The 21,487-nt window shown below is 38.6% G+C and overlaps 1 protein-coding gene across 1 annotated transcript in view; it reads right to left on the reverse strand.

Moving 5' to 3' along the window:
• Positions 1 to 21,487, reverse strand: part of PHF8 (PHD finger protein 8) — a 95,032-nt gene that overhangs the window by 28,003 nt on the left and 45,542 nt on the right. Inside the window, exons 14-18 of the mRNA XM_082681639.1 lie at positions 19,234 to 19,412; positions 18,865 to 18,950; positions 18,219 to 18,352; positions 17,305 to 17,618; positions 5,779 to 5,874 (exon numbers count right to left, since the gene is read on the reverse strand). Of these exons, the coding sequence (XP_082537765.1) occupies positions 5,779 to 5,874; positions 17,305 to 17,618; positions 18,219 to 18,352; positions 18,865 to 18,950; positions 19,234 to 19,412 (809 nt within the window). The remainder of the gene's footprint in view (positions 1 to 5,778; positions 5,875 to 17,304; positions 17,619 to 18,218; positions 18,353 to 18,864; positions 18,951 to 19,233; positions 19,413 to 21,487) is intronic.

Raw genomic sequence — 21,487 nt, forward strand, 5'->3', positions numbered from 1 at the left:
ATCAATGTGATAAACCATATTAACAAACTGAAGGAGAAAAACCATATGGTCATCTCAACAGATGCAGAGAAAGCTTTCGGCAAAATTCAACACCCATAACCCTCCAGAGAGTAGGCATAGAGGGAAGTAACCTCAACATAATAAAGGCCATATAAGACAAACCCAGAGCCAACATCGTCCTCAATGGTGAAAAACTGAATGCATTTCCACTAAGATCAGGAACAAGACAAGGTTGCCCACTCTCTCCAGTCTTATTCAACATACTTTTGGAAGTTTTAGCCACAGCAATCAGAGAAGAAAAGGAAATAAAGGAATCCAAATCAGAAAATAAGAAGTAAAGCTGTCACTGTTTGCAGATGCCATGATACTATACATAGAGAATCCTAAAGACGCTACCAGAAAACTACTAGAGCTAATCAATGAATTTGGTAAAGTAGCAGGATACAAAATTAATGCACAGAAATCTCTGGCATTCCTATACACTAATGATGAAAAATCTGAAAGTGAAATCAAGAAAACACTCCCATTTACCACTGCAACAAAAAGAATAAAATATCTAGGAATAAACCTATGTAAGGAGACAAAAGACCTGTATGCAGAAAAGTATACAACACTGATGACAGAAATCAAAGATGATACAAATAGATGGAGAGATATAACATGTTCTTGGATTGGAAGAATCAACATTGTGAAAATGACTCTACTACTCAAAGCAATCTACAGATTCAATGCAATCCCTATCAAACTACCACTGGCATTTTTCACAGAACTAGAATAAAAAATTTCACAATTTGTATGGAAACAAAAAAGACCCCGAATAGCCAAAGCAATCTTGAGAATGAAAAACAGAGCTGGAGGAATCAGGCTCCCTGACTTCAGACTAGACTACCAAGCTACAGTAATCAAGACAGTATGGTATTGGCACAGAAACAGAAAGACAGATCAATGGAAAAGGATAGAAAGCCCAGAGATAAACCCACGCACTTATGGTCACCTTATCTTTGATAAATGAGGCAGGAATGTACAGTGGAGAAAGGCCAGCCTCTTCAATAAGTGGTGCTGGAAAAACTGGACAGGTACATGCAAAAGTATGAGATTAGATCACTCCCTAACACTATACACAAAAATAAGGTCAAAATGGATTAAAGACCTAGATGTAAGGCCAGAAACTATCAAACTCTTAGAGGAAAACATAAGCAGAACACTCTATGACATAAATCACAGCAAGATCCTTTTTAACCCACCCCTTACAGAAATGGAAATTAAAACAAAAATAAACAAATGGGACCTAATAAAACTTCAAAGCTTTTGCCCAGCAAAGGGAACCATAAACAAGACCGAAAGACAACCCTCAGAATGGGAGAAAATATTTGCAAATGAAGCAACTGACAAAGGATTAATCTCCAAAATTTACAAGCAGCTCATGCAACTCAATAACAAAAAAAAAAAAAAAACAACCCAATCCAAAAATGGGTAGAAGATCTAAATAGACATTTTTCCAAAGAAGATATACAGACTGCCAGGAAACACATGAAAGAATGCTCAACAGCGTTAATCATTAGAGAAATGCAAATCAAAACTACAATGAGATACCATCTCACACCAGTCAGAATGGCCATGATTAAAAAATCTAGAAACAATAAATGCTGGAGAGGGTGTGGGGGAAAGGGAACACTCTTGCACTGCTGGTGGGAATGTAAACTGATACAGCCACTATGGAGAGCAGTATGGATGTTCCTTAAAAAACTACAAATAGAACTACCATATGACCCAGCAATCCCACTACTGGTCATATACCCTGAGAAAACCATAATTCAAAAAGAGTCATGTACCAAAATGTTCATTGCAGCTCTATTTACAATAGCCAGGAGATGGAAACAACCTAAGTGTCCATCATTGGATGAATGGATAAAGAAGATGTGGCACATATATACAATGGAATATTACTCAGCCATAAAAAGAAACGAAATTGAGCTATTTGTAATGAGGTGGATGGACCTTGAGTCTGTCATACAGAGTGAAGTAAGTCAGAAAGAGAAAGACAAATACCGTATGCTAACACATATATGTGGAATTTAAGAAAAAAATGTCATGAAGAACCTAGGGGTAAGGTGGGAATAAAGACACAGACCTACTAGAGAATGGACTTGAGGATATGGGGAGGGGGAAGGGTAAGCTGTGACAAAGTGAGATAGTGGCATGGACATATATACACTGCCAAACGTATAATAGCTAGCTAGTGGGAAGCAGTCGCATAGCACAGGGAGATCAGCTTGGTGCTTTGTGACCACCTAGATGGGTGGGATAGGAAGTGTGGGAGGGAGGGAGATGCATGAGGGAAAAGATATGGGAACATATGTATATGTATAACTGATTCACTTTGTTATAAAGCAGAAACTAACACACCATTGTAAAGCAATTATACTCCAATCAAGATGTAAAAAAAAAAAATACCATGATACAGACTGCGTGTTTTCAACCCAGTATCATTCTCCCTTTCTTGCTTACTAATAAAAACATAATTTTGTGGAACAACAATGTACCTAACTAAAAACTACACTTCTTGGCCTTTCTAGCAGATAATCTTGGCCATGTGACACAATTTCAGCCAAAGAGATTTTTTTTAAAAGTAGAACTTAAAGCAGCCATCTTGCGACCCTGAGGGGATAAGCACTCACTAAGGATGCCTGAGAGGTTCCTATTACTCATAGGCAAAGACTATTGTTAACTATATGCTCAATGCCTGTGAGGATTCATAAACAAGTACTCTCGCATATGGCTGGTGGTAGCGTAAACTAGTAAAACCTTTCTGGAAAACAATTTGGCAATACATACCAAGAACTTTTAAAACATTCACATTTACAAACTGTAGTGGCAAGAGTGTAGGGAAATAAGCACTCTCATGCATTGTTTGTGGGAGTGTAAACAATCTCCAACATGTAATTGTTAAGTGAGAAAAGTAAAGCACATGACATATGTAATGTATGTCTCCAATTGAGTTAAGAAGGGGAAAGAAAATACATACATGCATTTACTTGTATATGAATAAACTACGTCTAAAAGGATACACATAAAATTGGTAATAGTGGTTGACTCCAGGTGGGGAATTGGAAGGCTGTGGAACAGGGGTGGGAGGGAGACTTTTCACTGGATATCCTTATATACCTTGGCCCTTTGAGAGTTTCATGGGAATCTATCCTAAGCATATAAATAGAGATACAAACACTTACATACAAAAATGTTCACTCCAAATGTTACCACTAATTGTAAACACTTGGCAATCGGCTAAATGCCCTACATTAAAGAGGTTAGGTAAATTAGGTATATCCATGGGATAGAATATTTTGTAGCCATTAAAATGTTATTTATAAATAACGGCACAGGGATATGCTTATGATATAATATTAATTTAAAAGGCCAGATATATTTACTGGTTTTGAACTTTTACAGTCAACCTCTAGTCAACATAGAGTATTAATTACAAGTCAATGGTAACAACCTTGACAATATAAACAAAAAAGTACAGCTTATAGAAGGCTGGAGGAAGAAAGAAAGAATAGCAGCACTAATGTCCGTATCTTAGAAAGTGGGTAATCAAGAGAGACTGACAAAAGCCGATGGGAGGACAAACAGTGGTTAAGTTAATAAATCAAGGGGGAAAGGGCGGGGGGTGGGATGAACTGGGAGATTGGGATTGATATATATACACTATTGATTCTATGTATAAAATAGATAACTAATGAAAACCTACTGTATAGCACAGGGAACTCTACTCAATGCTCTGTGGTGACCTAAATGGGAAGGAAATCCAAAATGAGGGGATATATGTATATATGTATAGCTGATTCACTTTGCTGTACAGTATAAACACAATATTGTAAAGCAACTATACTCCAATTTAAAAAAATCAAAAAAAGGTTAATAAATCAAGAAATGGTGGTATAAACCCTATTATCTTGAATTTTGGAGGCAACTACAAGAAAAATGAAAATGACAAGGTTGCCTCTCAGGCAAGGGATTGGAAGTAGCAAAAGCAGAGGCAGAAGACCATTGCATTTTATCCTAAACCTGTCTGTACTATTTGGTTTGCTACCAGATATACACATTATTTTGATTAAAAGGCAAAAAAAACTTTTAAGTAGGATATATGACTGTGATTTCAACCATAAAAAGAAAAATGCATAGGAAAAAAGACTAGAAAGAAATATATCAAAACGTTAACAATGGGGCTTCCCTGGTGGCGCAGTGGTTGAGAGTCTGCCTGCCGATGCAGGGGACACAGGTTTGTGCCCCAGTCTGGGAAGATCCCACATGCCGCGGAGTGGCTGGTCCCGTGAGCCATGGCCACTGAGCCTGCGTGTCCGGAGCCTGTGCTCCGCAATGGGAGAGGCCACAACAGTGAGAGGCCCGCGTACCGCAAAAAAAAAAAAAAAAAAAAAAAAAAAACCTTAACAGTGGTTGCTTCCGGGTGGCAGAATCATGGGTGATTTCTTCTTTATACTTTCCTCTATTTTCCGAATTTCCTATTATGCTAAAAAGCCAGAAAGTATAGGAGATAATAAAATCAGAAAATAGGCCTGAAGAAAGAAAAAAGAAACATTTGCTGATTGACTCACTAAGAGAACACTTTTCAGGACTGCCCTGCCACCCCATTCCTCCAATCCCAAGCAAATACCAGAAAGGTCAAATAAGGCTGGGTGGGGACAGCACGCCCTTTATTTCCTGGGGAACCACAGGGGTACTGCGATGCCAGCACCCTCTGTGGCAGACTGTTGCAGTAATGGCTCTCAATTTGCTCACATGTCCTTGTGTGCATAGGAAAACTTTGCAGTTCCCACTCCCAAGAGATAGAATCTATTTCTCCACTTTTGGAATCAAGGCTTGGCCATGTAACTTGCTTTGGCAATGGGACAATGGAAAACATGACACAACAGAGGCTTGAAAAGTGCTTGCATATTGGGCTTGTCCTCTCTTGCTGCTGGACACCCTTCTGCTACCTTGTGAAAAAGCTTAGGCTGGCCTTCAGGTGGGTGAAAGACCACATGGAGAGAGGCCCCAGACACCCCAAATTAGGTCCTGGACACCTGAAGGAGATATTTTTAGACCATCCAGCCCCAGGCAATCTGGTCCAAACTAGAACAATAGTTCTGCCAACCTACAGAATCATGAGAAATGATCAACCATTGTTCTAAGACACTAAGTTTTAGATAGTTTGATTCAGCAAAAGCCAACTGACATACCCTCCAATGAAAAAACCACCCAGCCAGGGAGATGAATAAAATTCTTTTATTACCCTCTAAATTCCATATTCATCTCAAAACTCATTCATTCTTCCCTCCTCAGAGATGGCCTCTCAGCCAGTACAGGTAATAATCTAAGGAGTCTTGGGCCTTGTAGAGCTCAACAGTTAGCAGAATTTCCCTCCTTTGACAATATTATTATCAAAGGGCTGGGATGATGGTAGCAGAATGTTCTCAGGAGCCTTAGACTGCTTGCTGAAATCTGCTCAAGGTCTTCCTCTTTTCATCTCAAGCCATGTAATATCAAAAGCAACATGCTCCATTACCTCTGATTTTGCTGACCTGAGTGCACGAACTCTGTGTCTTATTATTTTTGCTCCAGCACCTAACATGGTACCTGGCATACAGCAGGCACTCAACAAATGTTTGCTGAATAAACAAATGAGTGTCTTCCTATATTAAATGTCCCACCTAGCCAATGGGACATATTTTCCCCCCAACCACCCCCACAGAGTTTAAGGACAGAATACTGGATCACCTTTAGGACTCCATGGAGCATCATCTGAATTCTTCTTTTTCTTGGGTCGAGATTTCAAAGCAGGGTCATCATCGTCAGACTCCAGGGAAGGGTAAACTGCAGTGAGAGGGAAAAGCAGGGTAAAATGAGATCTCATCCAGAAGGGTGATGACAGAATGATACCTACCTGAGCTCCTCCCACCCCCCTACAAGTGGACCCTTTACTTAATCCATACTCAACTGTAGGAATTCTTGAATATGCCACATACTTTTCATGTCTTTCTACTTTTGTACCCTTGCTGCAAATGTCCTTCTCCCAGCATCACCTAACTCTGATTTCACTCACCCAACATCCGTTTAGTGAGTAACTTCATGAGTTAATGACTGTACAAAATTCAGCTTTAGATTCACATTCTAAAGAAGCCTTCCCTCTTCTCTTAATCTCATTCAGATGCGTCCTCAACTCTCCACAGTATTCTGTGCATACCTCTATTGGAGTTGTTATATAGTATTTAAGAGATGATTAGTAAATGTCATCCCCAATTTACTGTGAGGGCAAGGATATGTATTATTTGATTTTAAACTAAGGGAGCTGAACATAATGAAGAGTGGGTGCTCAGTAAGTGTTTGCTGAATTAATGGAAAAAGAAATGGTTCACACATTCACACAAAGGAAACAAAAAGACCACTTAGGCTGAATTGGGAACAAGATTATTATAACTGAATGATGCGAATGACAAAACACACATATATAAGTATTTCAACCTATATAAATACATAGAAACATCCAGTTTTATCATACACATGCAACACCTATACAGTTTAATAGGAAAATGGTCTAGAAAGGTCCTACTGATGAGGTCAAACTCTGCTACTGCTAAACCTAAAAGAGAAGCAAAGTGAGAGTGAATATTTCCTCCTAATGACTACTCCCATTCCTCCTACTGATCAGCTTCAAACTTCTCTAGAATTCTACTTCTTCAGAGGAATCCAGTCTCCCACTTCCTTCCAGAAGGGTCTCTCTGTAGGAAAATGAGTCCATTTTTCAGGCCTGCCTCCTTCAGCAAAGAAGTAAAACACCTCTTTGACTCATTAAAAAATTTTTTTTGAATTTATTAATTGTCCCTAGAAAGAAATGACTACTGGTAACAGTTGTTTGAGAAAGGTTCCATCCCTACTAGACTAATGGCTGTCAATGTTATTTTGTTGGGTTTGAAAGGTTTTTCCATCTAAAGGAAAGAAGTGTAGTATGGTAGAAAGACCTTGAGTCTCAGGATTAGACAATTACTTTGAAATCCTGGACTGACCCACTAGCTTAGTAGCCTAGGAGAACTGTAAGTCTCACTACCTTCACCCATAAAATTGAAATAGTAGATGAACCTGCCTTGCAAAGTTCTGAGGATTGAGAGATAACAGGTATAAAGTAACATACAAAAGGAATTTCATTCTAAGGTTCATGTCTTATTCAAGATGGAATAAGATGTAGATAATAATTAATTTTAGACATTTAAAGAAAATACAAGTTAAAATACGCATATTAAAAATACAAGGGTAGGGCTTCCCTGGCGGTGCAGTGGTTGGGGGTCCACCTGCCAATGCAGGGGACACGGGTTCGTGCCCTGGTCCAGGAAGATCCCACATGCCGCGGAGTGGCTGGGCTCGTGGGCCATGGCTGCTGAACCCGTGTACCGCAAAAAAAAAAAAAAAAAAAAAAAATACAAGGGTGGGAGGAGTGATGCCTCCTCCAAAAATGATGGAGTTGGGAGCTCCAAGGATCTGTCCCTCCACTGAAGCAACCATTAAGCTGTCAAAAACTACAATAATCAGCTTTTTGGGGACTCTGGAATCCAATCAAAAACTTATAACAACAAAGGGGATGCTTAACAAAGAAAAAGCCTGCTTAATTAAGGCATTTAAGGAAAATTCTGTCAGGAAATCTCAGCTGACTGCTGAGGCAATGGAACAGATGCTTCAGTGACCACACACAACAAGGAATACAGTATTTGCAAAAACTCATTTGGAAAGTCATTAAATAAATAGATAACTGTAGCTCACCATAAGCAACAACAGCAATCTCTAGGGAAGAAGGAAGATATGACTTCCAGAGTTATCACATTATAATATTCAAAAGGTCTAGGTTTCAAACAAAAATTATAAGGCATGCAAAGAAACAGGAAATTATGTCCCATTTACAGGAAAAATATTGATAAAAATTGTCCATGAGGAAGCTCAGACATTGGACTTACTATACAAAGACTCTAAATCAACTGTCTTAAATATGATCAAAAATAACCATGTCTCCGGAAGCAACCTAAATGTCCATCAGCAGAGGAACAGATGAAGAAGATGTGGTACATATATACAATGGAATATTACTCAGCCATAAAAAGGAACGAAATTGGGTAATTTGTGGAGACATGGATAGACCTAGAGAGTGTCATACAGAGTGAAGTAAGTCAGAAAGAGAAAAACAAATATGGTATATTAACACATATGTGGAATCTAGAAAAATGGTATCGATAATCCTATTTGCGAAGCAGAAATAGAGACACAGACGTAGAGAACAAATGTATGGATACCAATGGGGAAAGAGAAAGGGTGGGAGGAATTGGGAGATTGGGATTGACACATATACATTATTGATACTATGTATAAAATAGATCACTAATGAAAACATACTGTATAGCACAGGGAACTCTACTTGATGCACTGTAGTGACCTGAATGGGAAGGAAGTCCAAAAGGGAGGGGATATATGTATATATGTATGGCTGATTCATTTTGCTGTACAGTAGAAACTAACACAACATTGTAAAGCAACTATACTCCAATAAAAATTAATTTTAAAAAACTGTCCTTTGAAAAGATCAATTAAATTGATAAGATGCCAGCAAGAATGACAAAGAAAAAGACACAAATTACTAACATCAAGAATAAAAATAAAAAGAATAAAAAATAAAATAACATCAGATAAAAAATGTCACTAAAGACTTCACAGATATTAGAAGGATAATAAGGGAATACTACAAACAACTCTATGCTCATAAATTCTACAACTTAGCTAGAACGGACCAATTCCTTGAATACCATGAACTATCAAAACTCACCCAAGATGAAATAGGAAACCTGAATAATCCTATATCTACTAAAGAAAACAAATCCATAGTTAAAGCCTAAAAAAGAAATCCCTAGGCCCAGGTAGTTTCACACAAAAATTCTACTAAACATTTAAAAAACCCCACTAATTATACATAATCGCTTCTAGAAAACAGAAGAGAAGGGAACATTTCCCAACTCATTCTTTGAGGCCAGCACTGACTGCCCTGATACCAAAACTAAAGACAGTACAAGAAAAGAAAATTATAGACCAATATCCCTCATGAACACAGACACAAAAATCCTCAGTGAAATACTAGTAAACCAAATCCAGTAATATATAAAAAGAATAATACACCATGAGCAATTAAGGTCTATCCTGTGATTTCAATTCTGGTTTGATATTTGAAAATCAGTCAATGTAACCTACCATATTAACAGACTAAAGGGAAAAAACCACATGATTATATCCACTGGTGGAATAAAAACATTGGGAAAATTCAATATTCATTCATTTAAAAAAAAAACTCTCAGCAAAATAGGAATAGAAGTGAACTTCCTTAACTTGATAACCTATACAGATAATATCACAATAATGAAAAGACTAAATGCCTTCCCCCTTAGATTGGAAACAAGGCAAGGGTGTTAGTTCACTCTCACCACATCGTGCTTGAAATCCTAGCCAGAACAAAAAGGCAAGAAGGAAAAAAGACATACAGATTGGAAAGAAAGGAATAAAACTGTACCTACTTGCACATGACATGATCATGATCATCTAGACAAAAAAATACCAAGAACATACAAAACATTCCTAGAACTAATAAGTGAGTTACCAAGGTTGCAAGATACAAGGTCAACACACAAAAATCAATCATATTTATATATACTAGCAATAAACAGTTGGAAACCAAAGGTTAAGAAGGGTACCATTTACAGTATCTCCAAAAAATACGCAACTCAGGGATAAATCCAACAAAAAACATGTGTAGAACCTGTATGCTGAAAACTATGAGACACTGATGAAAGAAACTTTTTTAAAGAGTAAATATGGAGGAACATACCATGTACACAGATTAGAAGATTCAATATACCTAAGGTGACAATTCTCTTGCAGTCCTTGTGTAAAACAGTTTGCTGGTCCCTCAAAGAGTTAAACACAGAATTATCATATGACCCAGCAATTCTACTCTTAGGTATATGCCCAAGAGAAATGAAAACATGTGTCCACACAGAAACATGCACAAAAATGTCTACAGCAGCATTATTCATAACAGCCAAAAGGTGGAAATAACCCAAATGTCTATCAGCAGATGAATGGATAAATTGTGGTATAACCATACAATGGAATACTAAGTCAACCATAAAAAGCAACAAAATACTGATACAGCCTATAACTTGGATGAACCTTAAAAACATGGTAAGTGAAAGAAGCCAGACACAAAAGGTAACAAACTATATGATTACTTTATATGACATATCCCAAACAGGCAAATCCATATGGACAAAAAGCAAATTAGTGGTTACCAGGGTATGAGGGGAGGGGGGAGCATGGGGAACAATTACTTAATGGATCCCGGGTATTTTTCTGGGCCCATGAAAATATCTTGGAAACAGAGGTGGTGGTTGCACCACATTGTGAATGCGCTAAAATGCCACTGAACTGTACACTTTAAAATGTTTAATTATATGTAATGTGACTTGTACCTCGATAAAAAATGAAGATCACAATTCTCTCTGAATTGATCTATGTATTTAACACAATTCCAACCAAAATCCTAGCAGAAATTGTTGTGGATTCAGACAAACTGACTCTAAAATTTATATGGAAAGGCAAAATTGAAGAAATCATATTACTTGATTTTAAGAATTAATAAAGCTTCAGTAATCAAGATAGTAAGGTACTGACAAAGAGATTGACACGCAGATCAATGGAAAAGAACAATTCAGAAACAGTGCCACACAAATATGGTCATTTGATTTTTGACAAAGGTACAAATGCGAGTCAATAGAAAAATAAAATAAAAAATAGTCTTTTCAAGAAATGGTGTTGGAACAATTGGACATCCATATGCAAAAAAAAAGGTGAACCTCAATCTAAACATCATACCTTATGTAAAAATTTAGTCAAAATGGAACATGGACAGAAATGTAAAACCTAAAACCATAAAGTTTTTAGGTGAAAAAAAAGGAGAAAATTGTGCCCTGAGTTTACAGAAAGAGTTGTTAAATAAGACACTAAAAGCATAAGCCATGAAAGATAAAACTGATAAACTGGACTTTCTAGAAAGTGAAAGTGTTTACTTTAAGAAAGAAAGTCTTAAGAGAATGAAATACAAGCCACAGACTGGGAGAAAATATTTGCAAATCATTTATCTGACAAGAGACTTGAATCCAGACTATATAAAGAACTTTCAAAGCTCAACAGTTAAGAAACAACCTAATGTTTTAAAAGGCAGCAGTTGTTCAAAGTGTCTGTTTAGACATTTCAAAAAAGAGTATATGACTGGCAAATAAATACATGAAAAGATGTTCAACATCATTAGCCATCAGATGAGCCACTAAATGAGATATTGCTACACACCTATTAGGATGACTGAAATAAGTATACTGACAATACCAAGTGCTGATGAATATGCAGAGCAATTAGAACTCTCACACATTGCTGGTGGGAATGTAAAATGGCACAATCACTGGAAAACAGTTTGGCAGTTTCCAATAAAGTTAAAGCATCCACTGCTCACGTTGTTCAGGAATCCCATTCCTAGGTATTTATCCTAGGGAAATAAAAACTCATGTTCACACAAAAGCCTGCATACAAATATTCACAGCAGCTCAATTCATAATCGCCCGAAGCTGTAAACAATCCAATGTCCTTCAGTGGGTAAATGGATGAAGAAACTGTGGTAGTGGGACTTCCCTGGCGGTCCAGTGGTTAGGACTCTGTGCTTCCACTGCAGGGGGCATGAGTTCAATCCCTGGTCAGGGAACTAAGATCCCACACGCCACATGGCAAGCCAAAAAAGCCCAAAACAACAAAACAAAACTGTGGTAGATCCATACAATGGAAAACTATTCTTCAACAAAAAAGAACAAGCTATTGATATGCAACAACATGGATAGAATCTTAAAGGCATTATGCTAAGTAAAAGATACCAGTCTCAACATATTACATACTGTATAATTCCATTTATATGACATTCTGGCAAAGGCAAAATCACAGTGATGGGGAATGGTGGTTGCCAGGAGTTAGGGGTAGAGGGAGGGCATGACTACTAAGGGATAACATAAGGGACTCTGGAGGGGTTCTGTGTTCTACTCATTGTGGTGGTGGTGATGGTGGTTACAAGAATCTAAGCATGTGTATACCAACAAAGCCAATTTTACTTAATGTTAATTTAAAAAATAAACCCTTTATCGGGCTTCCCTGGTGGCACAGTGGTTGAGAATCTGCCTGCCGATGCAGGGGACACGGGTTCGTGCCCCGGTCCGGGAAGATCCCACATGCCGTGCAACGGCTAGGCCTGTGAGCCATGGCTGCTGAGCCTGCGCGTCCGGAGCCTGTGCTCCGCAATGGGAGAGGCCACAACAGTGTGAGGCCCGCATACCACACACACACACACACACACACACACACACACACAAAACCCTTTATCAAAAGGGAAAACAGACTGAAAATAAATGAACAGAGCTTTCAACTCAAGATGTTGTACAAAGAACATTAAGAAAAAGGAATAAAATAAAACCAGAAATTAACAGTAAACAAACACCAAACACTGGAGATAATTAGTAAATCATCAAATAAACTAGACAAACTATGTTAAACACCACAACCAAATACAGCTAATTTCAAGAAGGAAATATCAATTCAAAACCAGTAATTCTACTAATGTAAATCACCATTAGCAAATTAACAGAAAACTATGTGTTTATATTAAAAGATGCCCAAAAATCATTTGATAAAACCCAATTCCACTCTGGATTTTAAAACAAACAAAAACTTCTCAAACTCCCCTGAACTTCATGACAGTAGTCTAACAGAGACCTACAGAGCCCTACATACTGAGTGGACAAACACTAGCAGCATTACCTTTAAAGTCAGAAACAACACAAGGATGCCCCCTATCACCATTACTACTCAACACTGTAATAAAACTAGGAAAATCTAGAGGTATGAATACCAGAAAGAAAGGGGGTGTTATGGGCTAATTGTGCCCCCGCCCCAAAATATATTGAATTCCTAATCCCTGGTACTTCAGAATACGACTGTATTTGGAGATACGGCTTTGAAAGAAAGTTAAAATGAGACCACTAGGATAGGCCCTAAGCCAATCTGACTGGTGCCTTTTTAAGAAGAGATTAGGATATAGAGAGTGACACCAGGGGCCCATGTGCACAGGGGATGGCCATGTGAAAAAGTAGCAAGAGGGAGGTCATCTGCAAGCCAAGGAGAGGCCTCAGGAGAAAGCAACCCTGCTAATACTTTGATCTTGGACTTCTAGCCTCTAGAACTGTGAAAAAATTAATTTCTGTTGTTTAAGCCAACCAGTCTGTGGTATTTTGTTATGGCAGCCCTAGCAAACTAAGATAGGGGACACAGATCACCTACCTCAAGAGCCCAAGACAATTAGCTGAAAAACTAACAGAACTAATAAGAGCATATAAGGCAATCCAACACAGGATCAATATAGAAAAATCAACTATTTTCCTGCATACTAGCAACAGCCAATTGGAAAATATAATAGATAAAAAGATGCCATTTTCAATAGGAATGAAACTATAAAATAAAATACCTAGTAATAAACTGAAGAAGAGATATATAAGAAAGCCTGAATAAATAGCAGACCATGTTTGAAGACAGAAGGACAAGATGGCCTGTTTTGTGGCTGCTCAAAGGTAAATGGCAGAATGATAGCAATGTCATCCAGAAGTTGCACTGGTTCAAAAGCAATTTTCCCTGGCATGTTGTTTTTAACCAATCAGTGGTGAGTTTTCTCATATTTCAGAGAAAACCTTAGCTATATATGAAGACCTACACACAAAAGCTAAAAATCCTGCAATAGTGCCTCCCGTCAGAGGAAGGGTAAATGGTGGCTTTGTTTTCTACAAAATTAAGTTCTGTTGGGAGAGGAGGATGGTGGAGAGTGCAGCTGAAGACGTTGTGAAGACACTTTCCCCTGTGTTTAAAAACAACAAAGGACTTCCCTGGTGGTGCAGTGGTTAAGAATCCGCCTGCCAATGCAGGGGACACGGGTTTGAGCCCTGGTCCGGGAAGATTCCACATACCACGGAGCAACTAAGCCCGTGTGCCACAACTACTGAGCCTGCGCTCTAGAGCCCGCGAGCCACAACTACTGAGCCCGTGCGCCACAACTACTGAAGCCCGCGCACCTAGAGCCTGTGCTCCGCAACAAGAGAAGCCACCCGCAACAATGAGATGCCCACGTACCACAACAAAGAGTAGCCTCTGCTTACCACAACTAGAGAAAGCCCGTGCACAGCAACGAAGACCCAACAGAGCCAAAAATAAATAAATAATTTAAAAAAATAAAAACAACAACAACAAAAGACTGCTGACGACTAGGCTCTGGATCAGATTTTAATTTGATAAAGCTGCTATTTATCGTAAGCAAATGCCCTCAAGAACCAACATCTGGAAGGAGGAACCTGAGCCCAGGCAGAGTTTAGGGCTACAAAGGATCCACTGACTACAATGCTGGGTGCAAATGCCGATGGGCTCTAACCAGGCAAGGATTACTATTAGGACTGTCATTATCTGGGCCAGTGTTTTGGCTTCAAAGCCACAGAGATTTTGAGGGGTATACCCCTTTCTTTTTCTTGTAAGCCCTATTATTTTTAGTGTACAAATCTTCAGGACATTTTTCAGAAATGTGTATATCCCACTGTAGCAGAAAGGGCTCTGATGAAAGATGTTAGTCTCCATAAATTAATCCATAAATTGCAAATGCCATGCAATCTTAATAAAAAATCCTAATAGGATTTTTCATGGAGTTTGACAAGTTGATTCTATAATCCATCTGGACTAGAAAAAGCTCAATAATGGCCTAGAAATTCTGGAAAAATAAGAACAAGTAGTTGGGTACCTCCTCATTAAACTGCCTTTCTAGTGTTGCTGGGCAAAGCAGGGATAGGGGGAAGCAGACAGAGGTTGAGTGAGTTGTTTGTCCTGAGGTAGGACTAGTGAGACCAGGTCCAGATGCCTTGGCTATAGGTCAATGTGACTGTCTGCTGAAGGTAAGATGGATAGCCAGGGAAACTTGGCAACAAACTAAGACCAATCACAGCTCAACCCAGAGATGATGGGCTTGCTGAACATCTGTATTCTCCTCAGGTCCAAAGCAAGTTATGCAGAGGGGAATCTGGCCTACCAGACACAAGGTCTAGAGTAACTAACCTATGAGGTAGTGCCACATGAGTGGACAAGTTGGTTTTATGGAACAGAATATTAATAACATCTAACACACAGCACTTACCATGTGCTGGGCAATGTTTTAAGTGCTTTATGTATAACTCATTTAATCCTCACAACAACCTATGAGGTAGGTACTATTATCACAGAGAGGTTAATTAGCTTGCCCAAGGTTACATAGCTATTGAGGAACAGAACTGGGAACAGAGTAGAAAAACAAACCCAGGGAATTGCCTGGCAGTCCAGCGGTTAGGACTCTGCACTTTCACTGCTGAGGGGGTGGGCTCAATCCCTGGTCGGGAACTAAGATCCCACAAGCCGCTCAGCGCGACCCACCCCCCCCCCCAAAAAAAAGGAAAAAAGAAAAACAAATCCATATATATATGGGAATTTAGTTTAGGACAGAAGCGGAGCTTCAAATCAGGAGGATAATTGATGAACTAGTCAATAAATGGTATTGGGGAAAATGACTATCCATGTGGGAAAAAATACAGATTCTTACCTCTCACAATTCACAAAACCTAATTCCAGAAAAAAAGCTAAAATTTTAACTACTGTACAAGTTTTAGGTGAAAATATAAGAAATTCTTCTTACACAAAACATAAAATACAAAAGAAAATTGATAAAGACAACTATGTAAAAACTGAAATCTACTACATGCTAAAAGATACCATAAGTAAAATTAAAATACAAACAACAGACTAAGAGAAAATATTTTTCAATACTTGCAGAATATATAAAAAACACTCCAACAAATCTAGAATACATAAAGAACTCCTACAAATCAATAAGAAAAACTAACATCCTGAAAATGAGTGAAAAACTGAATAGATAATTCATGGGAAAGGAAGAGCCAATAAACATAAAACAAACAAACTGCAACACCATTTTTTGCCATCAGATTGGCCAAAATTAAAAAGGCTGATAACATCCACTGTTGGTAAGGCTGTGGGAAAACAGGTATATCTCATACACCACTCATATACTGACCTTTTTGGAAGGAATTCAGCACTATCAACATTTATGTTGTACATACCTTCAACTCAGCAGGTCTAGCTACCTTACAGAAATGTTAACGGGCACATGGGCACAAAAGGTTATTTATAAGAATTTTCAAAACACTAAAAATTAGAAACAACCTAAATGATAATCAGTAGGAAATAGTTAAACATATGATGGCATACCTATGTTACAGACTACTATGCAGCAGGTAGATCTCAATGCATTGATGAAATGTATCTCTAGGTACTGATGTTGAAAGATATCCAAGTAAGTTGTAGAACCACACACACTAAACCAAACTATACCTCTATCTATTTATGTCTACATATGGGTATAAACACAAGAAAATAAAAGGTATACATCAAACTGATAACAAAGGTTACCTTTGGATAACCTTTCTCAGAGGGGGAAGAGTGTTAGTCAAAGGAAATTTCTGCCTTCTCTGTCTTGTTCTAATTTTGGTCAATGAGGATTAATTTTTTAAATAATATTAAAACAAAAACCTACATTAAAGTCAGCTGCACTATACAAAAAAGTGCTTCATACATTGTAGTACTCAACAAAGTTTACTTTACAAAAAAGGAGTCATCTATTAAATGTGAAAAGCCCACCGAAAAGTCATCATAAACCTTTGCAAGGGATGAACTGAATGACACATAACACAAATGATACAGGTAATGGAAGTAAAATAGGCAAGAGGGAAAAAAGAGTCACCAGCAGCGAAGATTGGACAATGCTAAAAATGGTTAATAGCTAATTATAATAGCTACCATTTTCTGAGGGCCTCCCATGAACAAGACACGGTGCCAGGTGCTCTGTGCAAGCATCATCTCTAATTCTTACAACAACCTGTGAGATATCCCCATTTTATGGATTAAGAAAATACGGCACAGAAAAACCAAGTATCAGGTTTAAGGCCAGGCCTTTGCTCACTACAGGCTGTCCTGGATTGGATTTGGGATTGAGACTGGGGCTAGTGGGAAGCCCTCCTGGCCTGGACTCAAGTGCTCAGCTGCCCTTACTATACTCTGCATCCTTGAAGCATGCTCCCAAGCTGTCCTGTTCATCGAGACTGGCGTTCTCCTCCTCCTCCTCGCTCTCGGTTCTCCAGTACGCTGGCCGCTTGATGGGCCGCTTCCCTGGGGTGCGCTGGGAAGCAGGACTGCTAGACACTGTGCCCAGCCCACTGCTGGAACTCCCACTGCTTCGGTCCTGCCCCCCGGTCCACCAGGCCTGCAGGCTGGAGGTAGCTGGCGAGGATGATGAGGACTGCAGGTTGGCCATGCACAGCATGCCCTGGATGGCCTCCTGAGTGCTGGGAGAGGCAGGGGCCTCGCTGCAAGGGACAGAGGAGAAATGCTGAGGGAGTTTCTCTAGTTGTCAGAGGAAATCAGTCATCAGAAGAGTCAGGGAGGAGGGACAACAGCTGCCGGGGTCAGGGTGGGAGGAAGGAGGAGAGAACCATCCCAGGAGAAAAACCAGAAACCACACTAAAGATCAAAATAGTATCAAAGACTATTTTCATAAAAAGGCCAGTCCTTCTTGACTCGTCTCTCCATAGACAGCAGGCAAGATGGCAAAAAGAGGGGTGCACCTCCCTTCCTGTTCACCAATGCTGCATTCTTTCCTTTTTCTTTTTTCTTAAAGCAAGGCCCAGAAAAGGCCCAGCTCTCCTTCCATGCCTCTTCTAACTTCCAAAAACCCCCAAACTTATTACCCTTGAAGTCCGTATTATCCTCTCTCGGTCAGATATTAAGTACCTCGGGACAGATTTCATGTCTACTTTATTCTTTCAGCCCAAATGCCCTGGCTAATTTTTGTCCCTTTAAATGACCCAATTAATATCTACTGATTGGTTGACCTAGCCCTTTGGGTGGCAGGTGGGGATGTGTGCTGTCTGAACACCTAGAAAGGGGAGATAAAAGCCAGTACTCACGTGAGGGCAGCATAGTCAGGTCCCCCCACCTGCCTGCTGGCCTTGAGCAGATCAAGAATTCCACCAGCTCCACTCCCATTTCCAAGCTTGCCTTCAACCCCTTCTACCATGTCCTCATCTGTTGTATAGTCCTCCTGTTGGAGAAAAAGGATATCACCTCAGCTGCCCAGGGTTGGTCTAGTAAGGCCCCAATACAGGGTTGACAGTCTCACTCCTGATACTAATATCTTCTGAGCACCAAGTATCTACCAACTACTAAGCAGAATATTTGTTCTTTCATCTTAATCTCCACAGCATCTTTGTGAGGCAAGTCTAACTCCCATTTTACAGATAAGGAAACTAAGGCTCAGTGAAGTTAAATAATTTGTGTAAAGTCACAATCAGATATTCCAAATCAGATACTCTTTCTGCTACATCACACTGCCTTTTATTCTACTCTATATTAAAGAATTTTAAAAATATTTCAACTAAAGTATAATCTTCCATTTATATGTTCAGGAGCACTTAGCCCACAATCTTTCACTTTATAAATATTTTAGGAATGGAATGCATAGGATCTCTCCCCCACCCTCAACTAGAATGACAATCTGTATTCTGTCTATGTAACCAGAATGAGCAGAAGATTAGAAACAGGGCAGGCCCCTACCTCAATGTCAAACTCAACTTCTCCTGGTTCACGAACTCGGTTGGGGTCAGAGCAAGGCTTCGCACGGGGCAACTTTCGGGGAAATTCTAGAAAGCAATGGAATGCACTTATCATGAAGCTAAGATTAGCATCTGAGCCAAACACCCAGGGGAAAGAGAATAAGACTATAATTTTCCTGAAAGTAATGACCACAGACGAGTAATTTAGGGAGGTTAGGAAATAAATCTCTAGAGCAAAGGACACATGGAAGCCTACAGAGCTGGTAAATCAGAATGTCAACAAGCTCAGGCCTAAGGTCTTGAGTCTATCAAGCAGACCAAAAACAAACTGAAATGGGCAGGGCAGGAAAGAAAAAGAACAAGTACACACTTGGTCTTATTATCAGGGTTGCCTTCTCCTTTCCCAGTCTCTCGTCAATCTGCAGTTCATCATCTGAATCCAAGTCAAATTCATCCTCCATCACATGTTCTGCCACCAGCCTAGCCTTGTCTACCTTCTTGGTGATCCTGGCTCGCCGAGACTTGGATAAGCTCTTTACCCTCTTGGTACTGGAGAGAGAGTGAAGGTGAACATAAAAACAGTCACACTCGATGGCAATTCTACCCAAATTGATCTACAGATTCAATGCAATCCTATCTAAATCCATCTAGTTTTGTAGAGATTAATAAGCTGATACTAAAATGTATATGGGCATACAAAGGACTTAACATGGCCAAAACAATTTCAAAAAAGAACAAAGTTGGAGGATTTATACTACTCAATTTCAAAACTGAGCTACAGTAATCAAGGTAATGTGATATTGCCATAAGGATAGACATACACATCAATGGAACAGACCTGTGAGCCTAGAACTAAACGCTTAAATTTTCGGTCAATTGATTTCTGACAAAGGTGCTTATTAGGCAATTCAGTGGAGAAAGAATAGTCTTTTCAACAAATGATGCTGAGATAAGTGGATATCACATGCAAAGAAATGAATGTGTACTCTTACCTCATATCATACACAAAAATTAAAAATGGATCATAGATCTAAATGTAAAAGCTAAAACTATAAAACTTCTAGAAGAAAATATAGGAAAATATGTTTGTGGCTTGAGATTAGGTAAAATTCAAAACATTTGTGCTTCAAAAGACATCATTAAGAAAATGAAAAGACAAGCCACAGACTAGGAGAAAATATTTGTAAATCATTTATCTAGAAAAGGATTTGTATCCAGAATATTTAAATAACTCTTAGAATGCAACAAAAGACAAACAAAACCAATTAAAAAGTAAGCAAAAGATCTGAATGGACATTTCTCTAATGATGATATATAAATGGCTCAACATTATTAGTCATTAGGGAAATGCAAATCAAAACCGTAATAAGATACCACTTTACATCCATCAGAATGGCTATAATCAAAAAGACAGACAATAACAAGCATTAGTCAATATATGGAGAAACTCATAATTGCTGGTAGGAGTGTAAAATGGTACATGCTTTGGGATAAATTTTGGCAATTTCTTAAAAAGCTAAACAGAGTTACCATATGACCCAAAATTTTACTCCTGAGAAACAAAAACATGTCCACACAAAAACTAGTACTCAAATGCTCATAGCACCATTATTCATAGTAGCCAAAAAGCATAATCAATCCAAATGACCATCAACTAGTGAATGGATAAACTAAATGTGGTATAGGCACACAATGGAATACTACTGAGCAATAAAAAGGAAATTAATGATATTTCTACATGATGGATGAACTTCAAAAACATTGTTAAGTGAAAGAAGCCAGACACAAGAGACTACATATGTGTGATTCCATTTATATGAAGTGTCTAAAAAGGCAAATCCATAGAGAGAGAAAGTAGATTAGTGGTTGCTTGGGCCTGGGGAAGAGAACCAGGACTGACTGTAAGTGGATATGAGGGATCTATTTGGTGTGATAGAAATGTTCCAAAATTATATTGTGGTGATGGCAGCGTATTCTTTAAATTTACTAAAAGTCATTTAATTGTACACTTTAAACAGGTTAATTGTATGGTATGTAAATTATACCTCAAAAAAGCTGTTAAAATATATAAAGGAAGTAGAAAGAACTCAAAAGTGGCTTAAATAATCCTGTTACACATGGTAAACAATATTAACCAGTACAGACTGCTCAAATAAGCCTTACAGTTAAGAGAAACAAGTTTTTGGTAAATCAGTACACTTGACACATTCAGCAAATAGTCATTTGGTGAACTGGATTTTAGTGAATTAGCTGTTTTCTACCTCATAGGGTTGCTGGGAGGATTAATGAGCTAATGTAGAGACTGACACATGGCAAGTGGCCCAATGGTAGCTAATCTCATAGTTCTCTGGGCCTCACTTTACCACATTAGTAAAATGGGGATAACAACACTTACCCTCAGGGTTGTTGTGAGGACTAAATAAAATAATGTATGTAAATGGCTAAGACAGAGTCTGACACAGAGCAGGTGCTCAATAAATGGTAGCTATTTAACCCTGATCTTTTATTAACTTCTAATAATGAAAAATCTCAAACATATATAAAATATTAAAAACTCCCATGTACCTATGACCCAGCTAAGTTTTAGCAATTATCAACACACAGCCAATCTTGTTTCATCTACA

The sequence above is a fragment of the Grampus griseus genome (genome assembly GCF_964374135.1).
Source record: "Grampus griseus genome assembly, chromosome: X".
Lineage (NCBI taxonomy): Eukaryota > Metazoa > Chordata > Mammalia > Artiodactyla > Delphinidae > Grampus > Grampus griseus.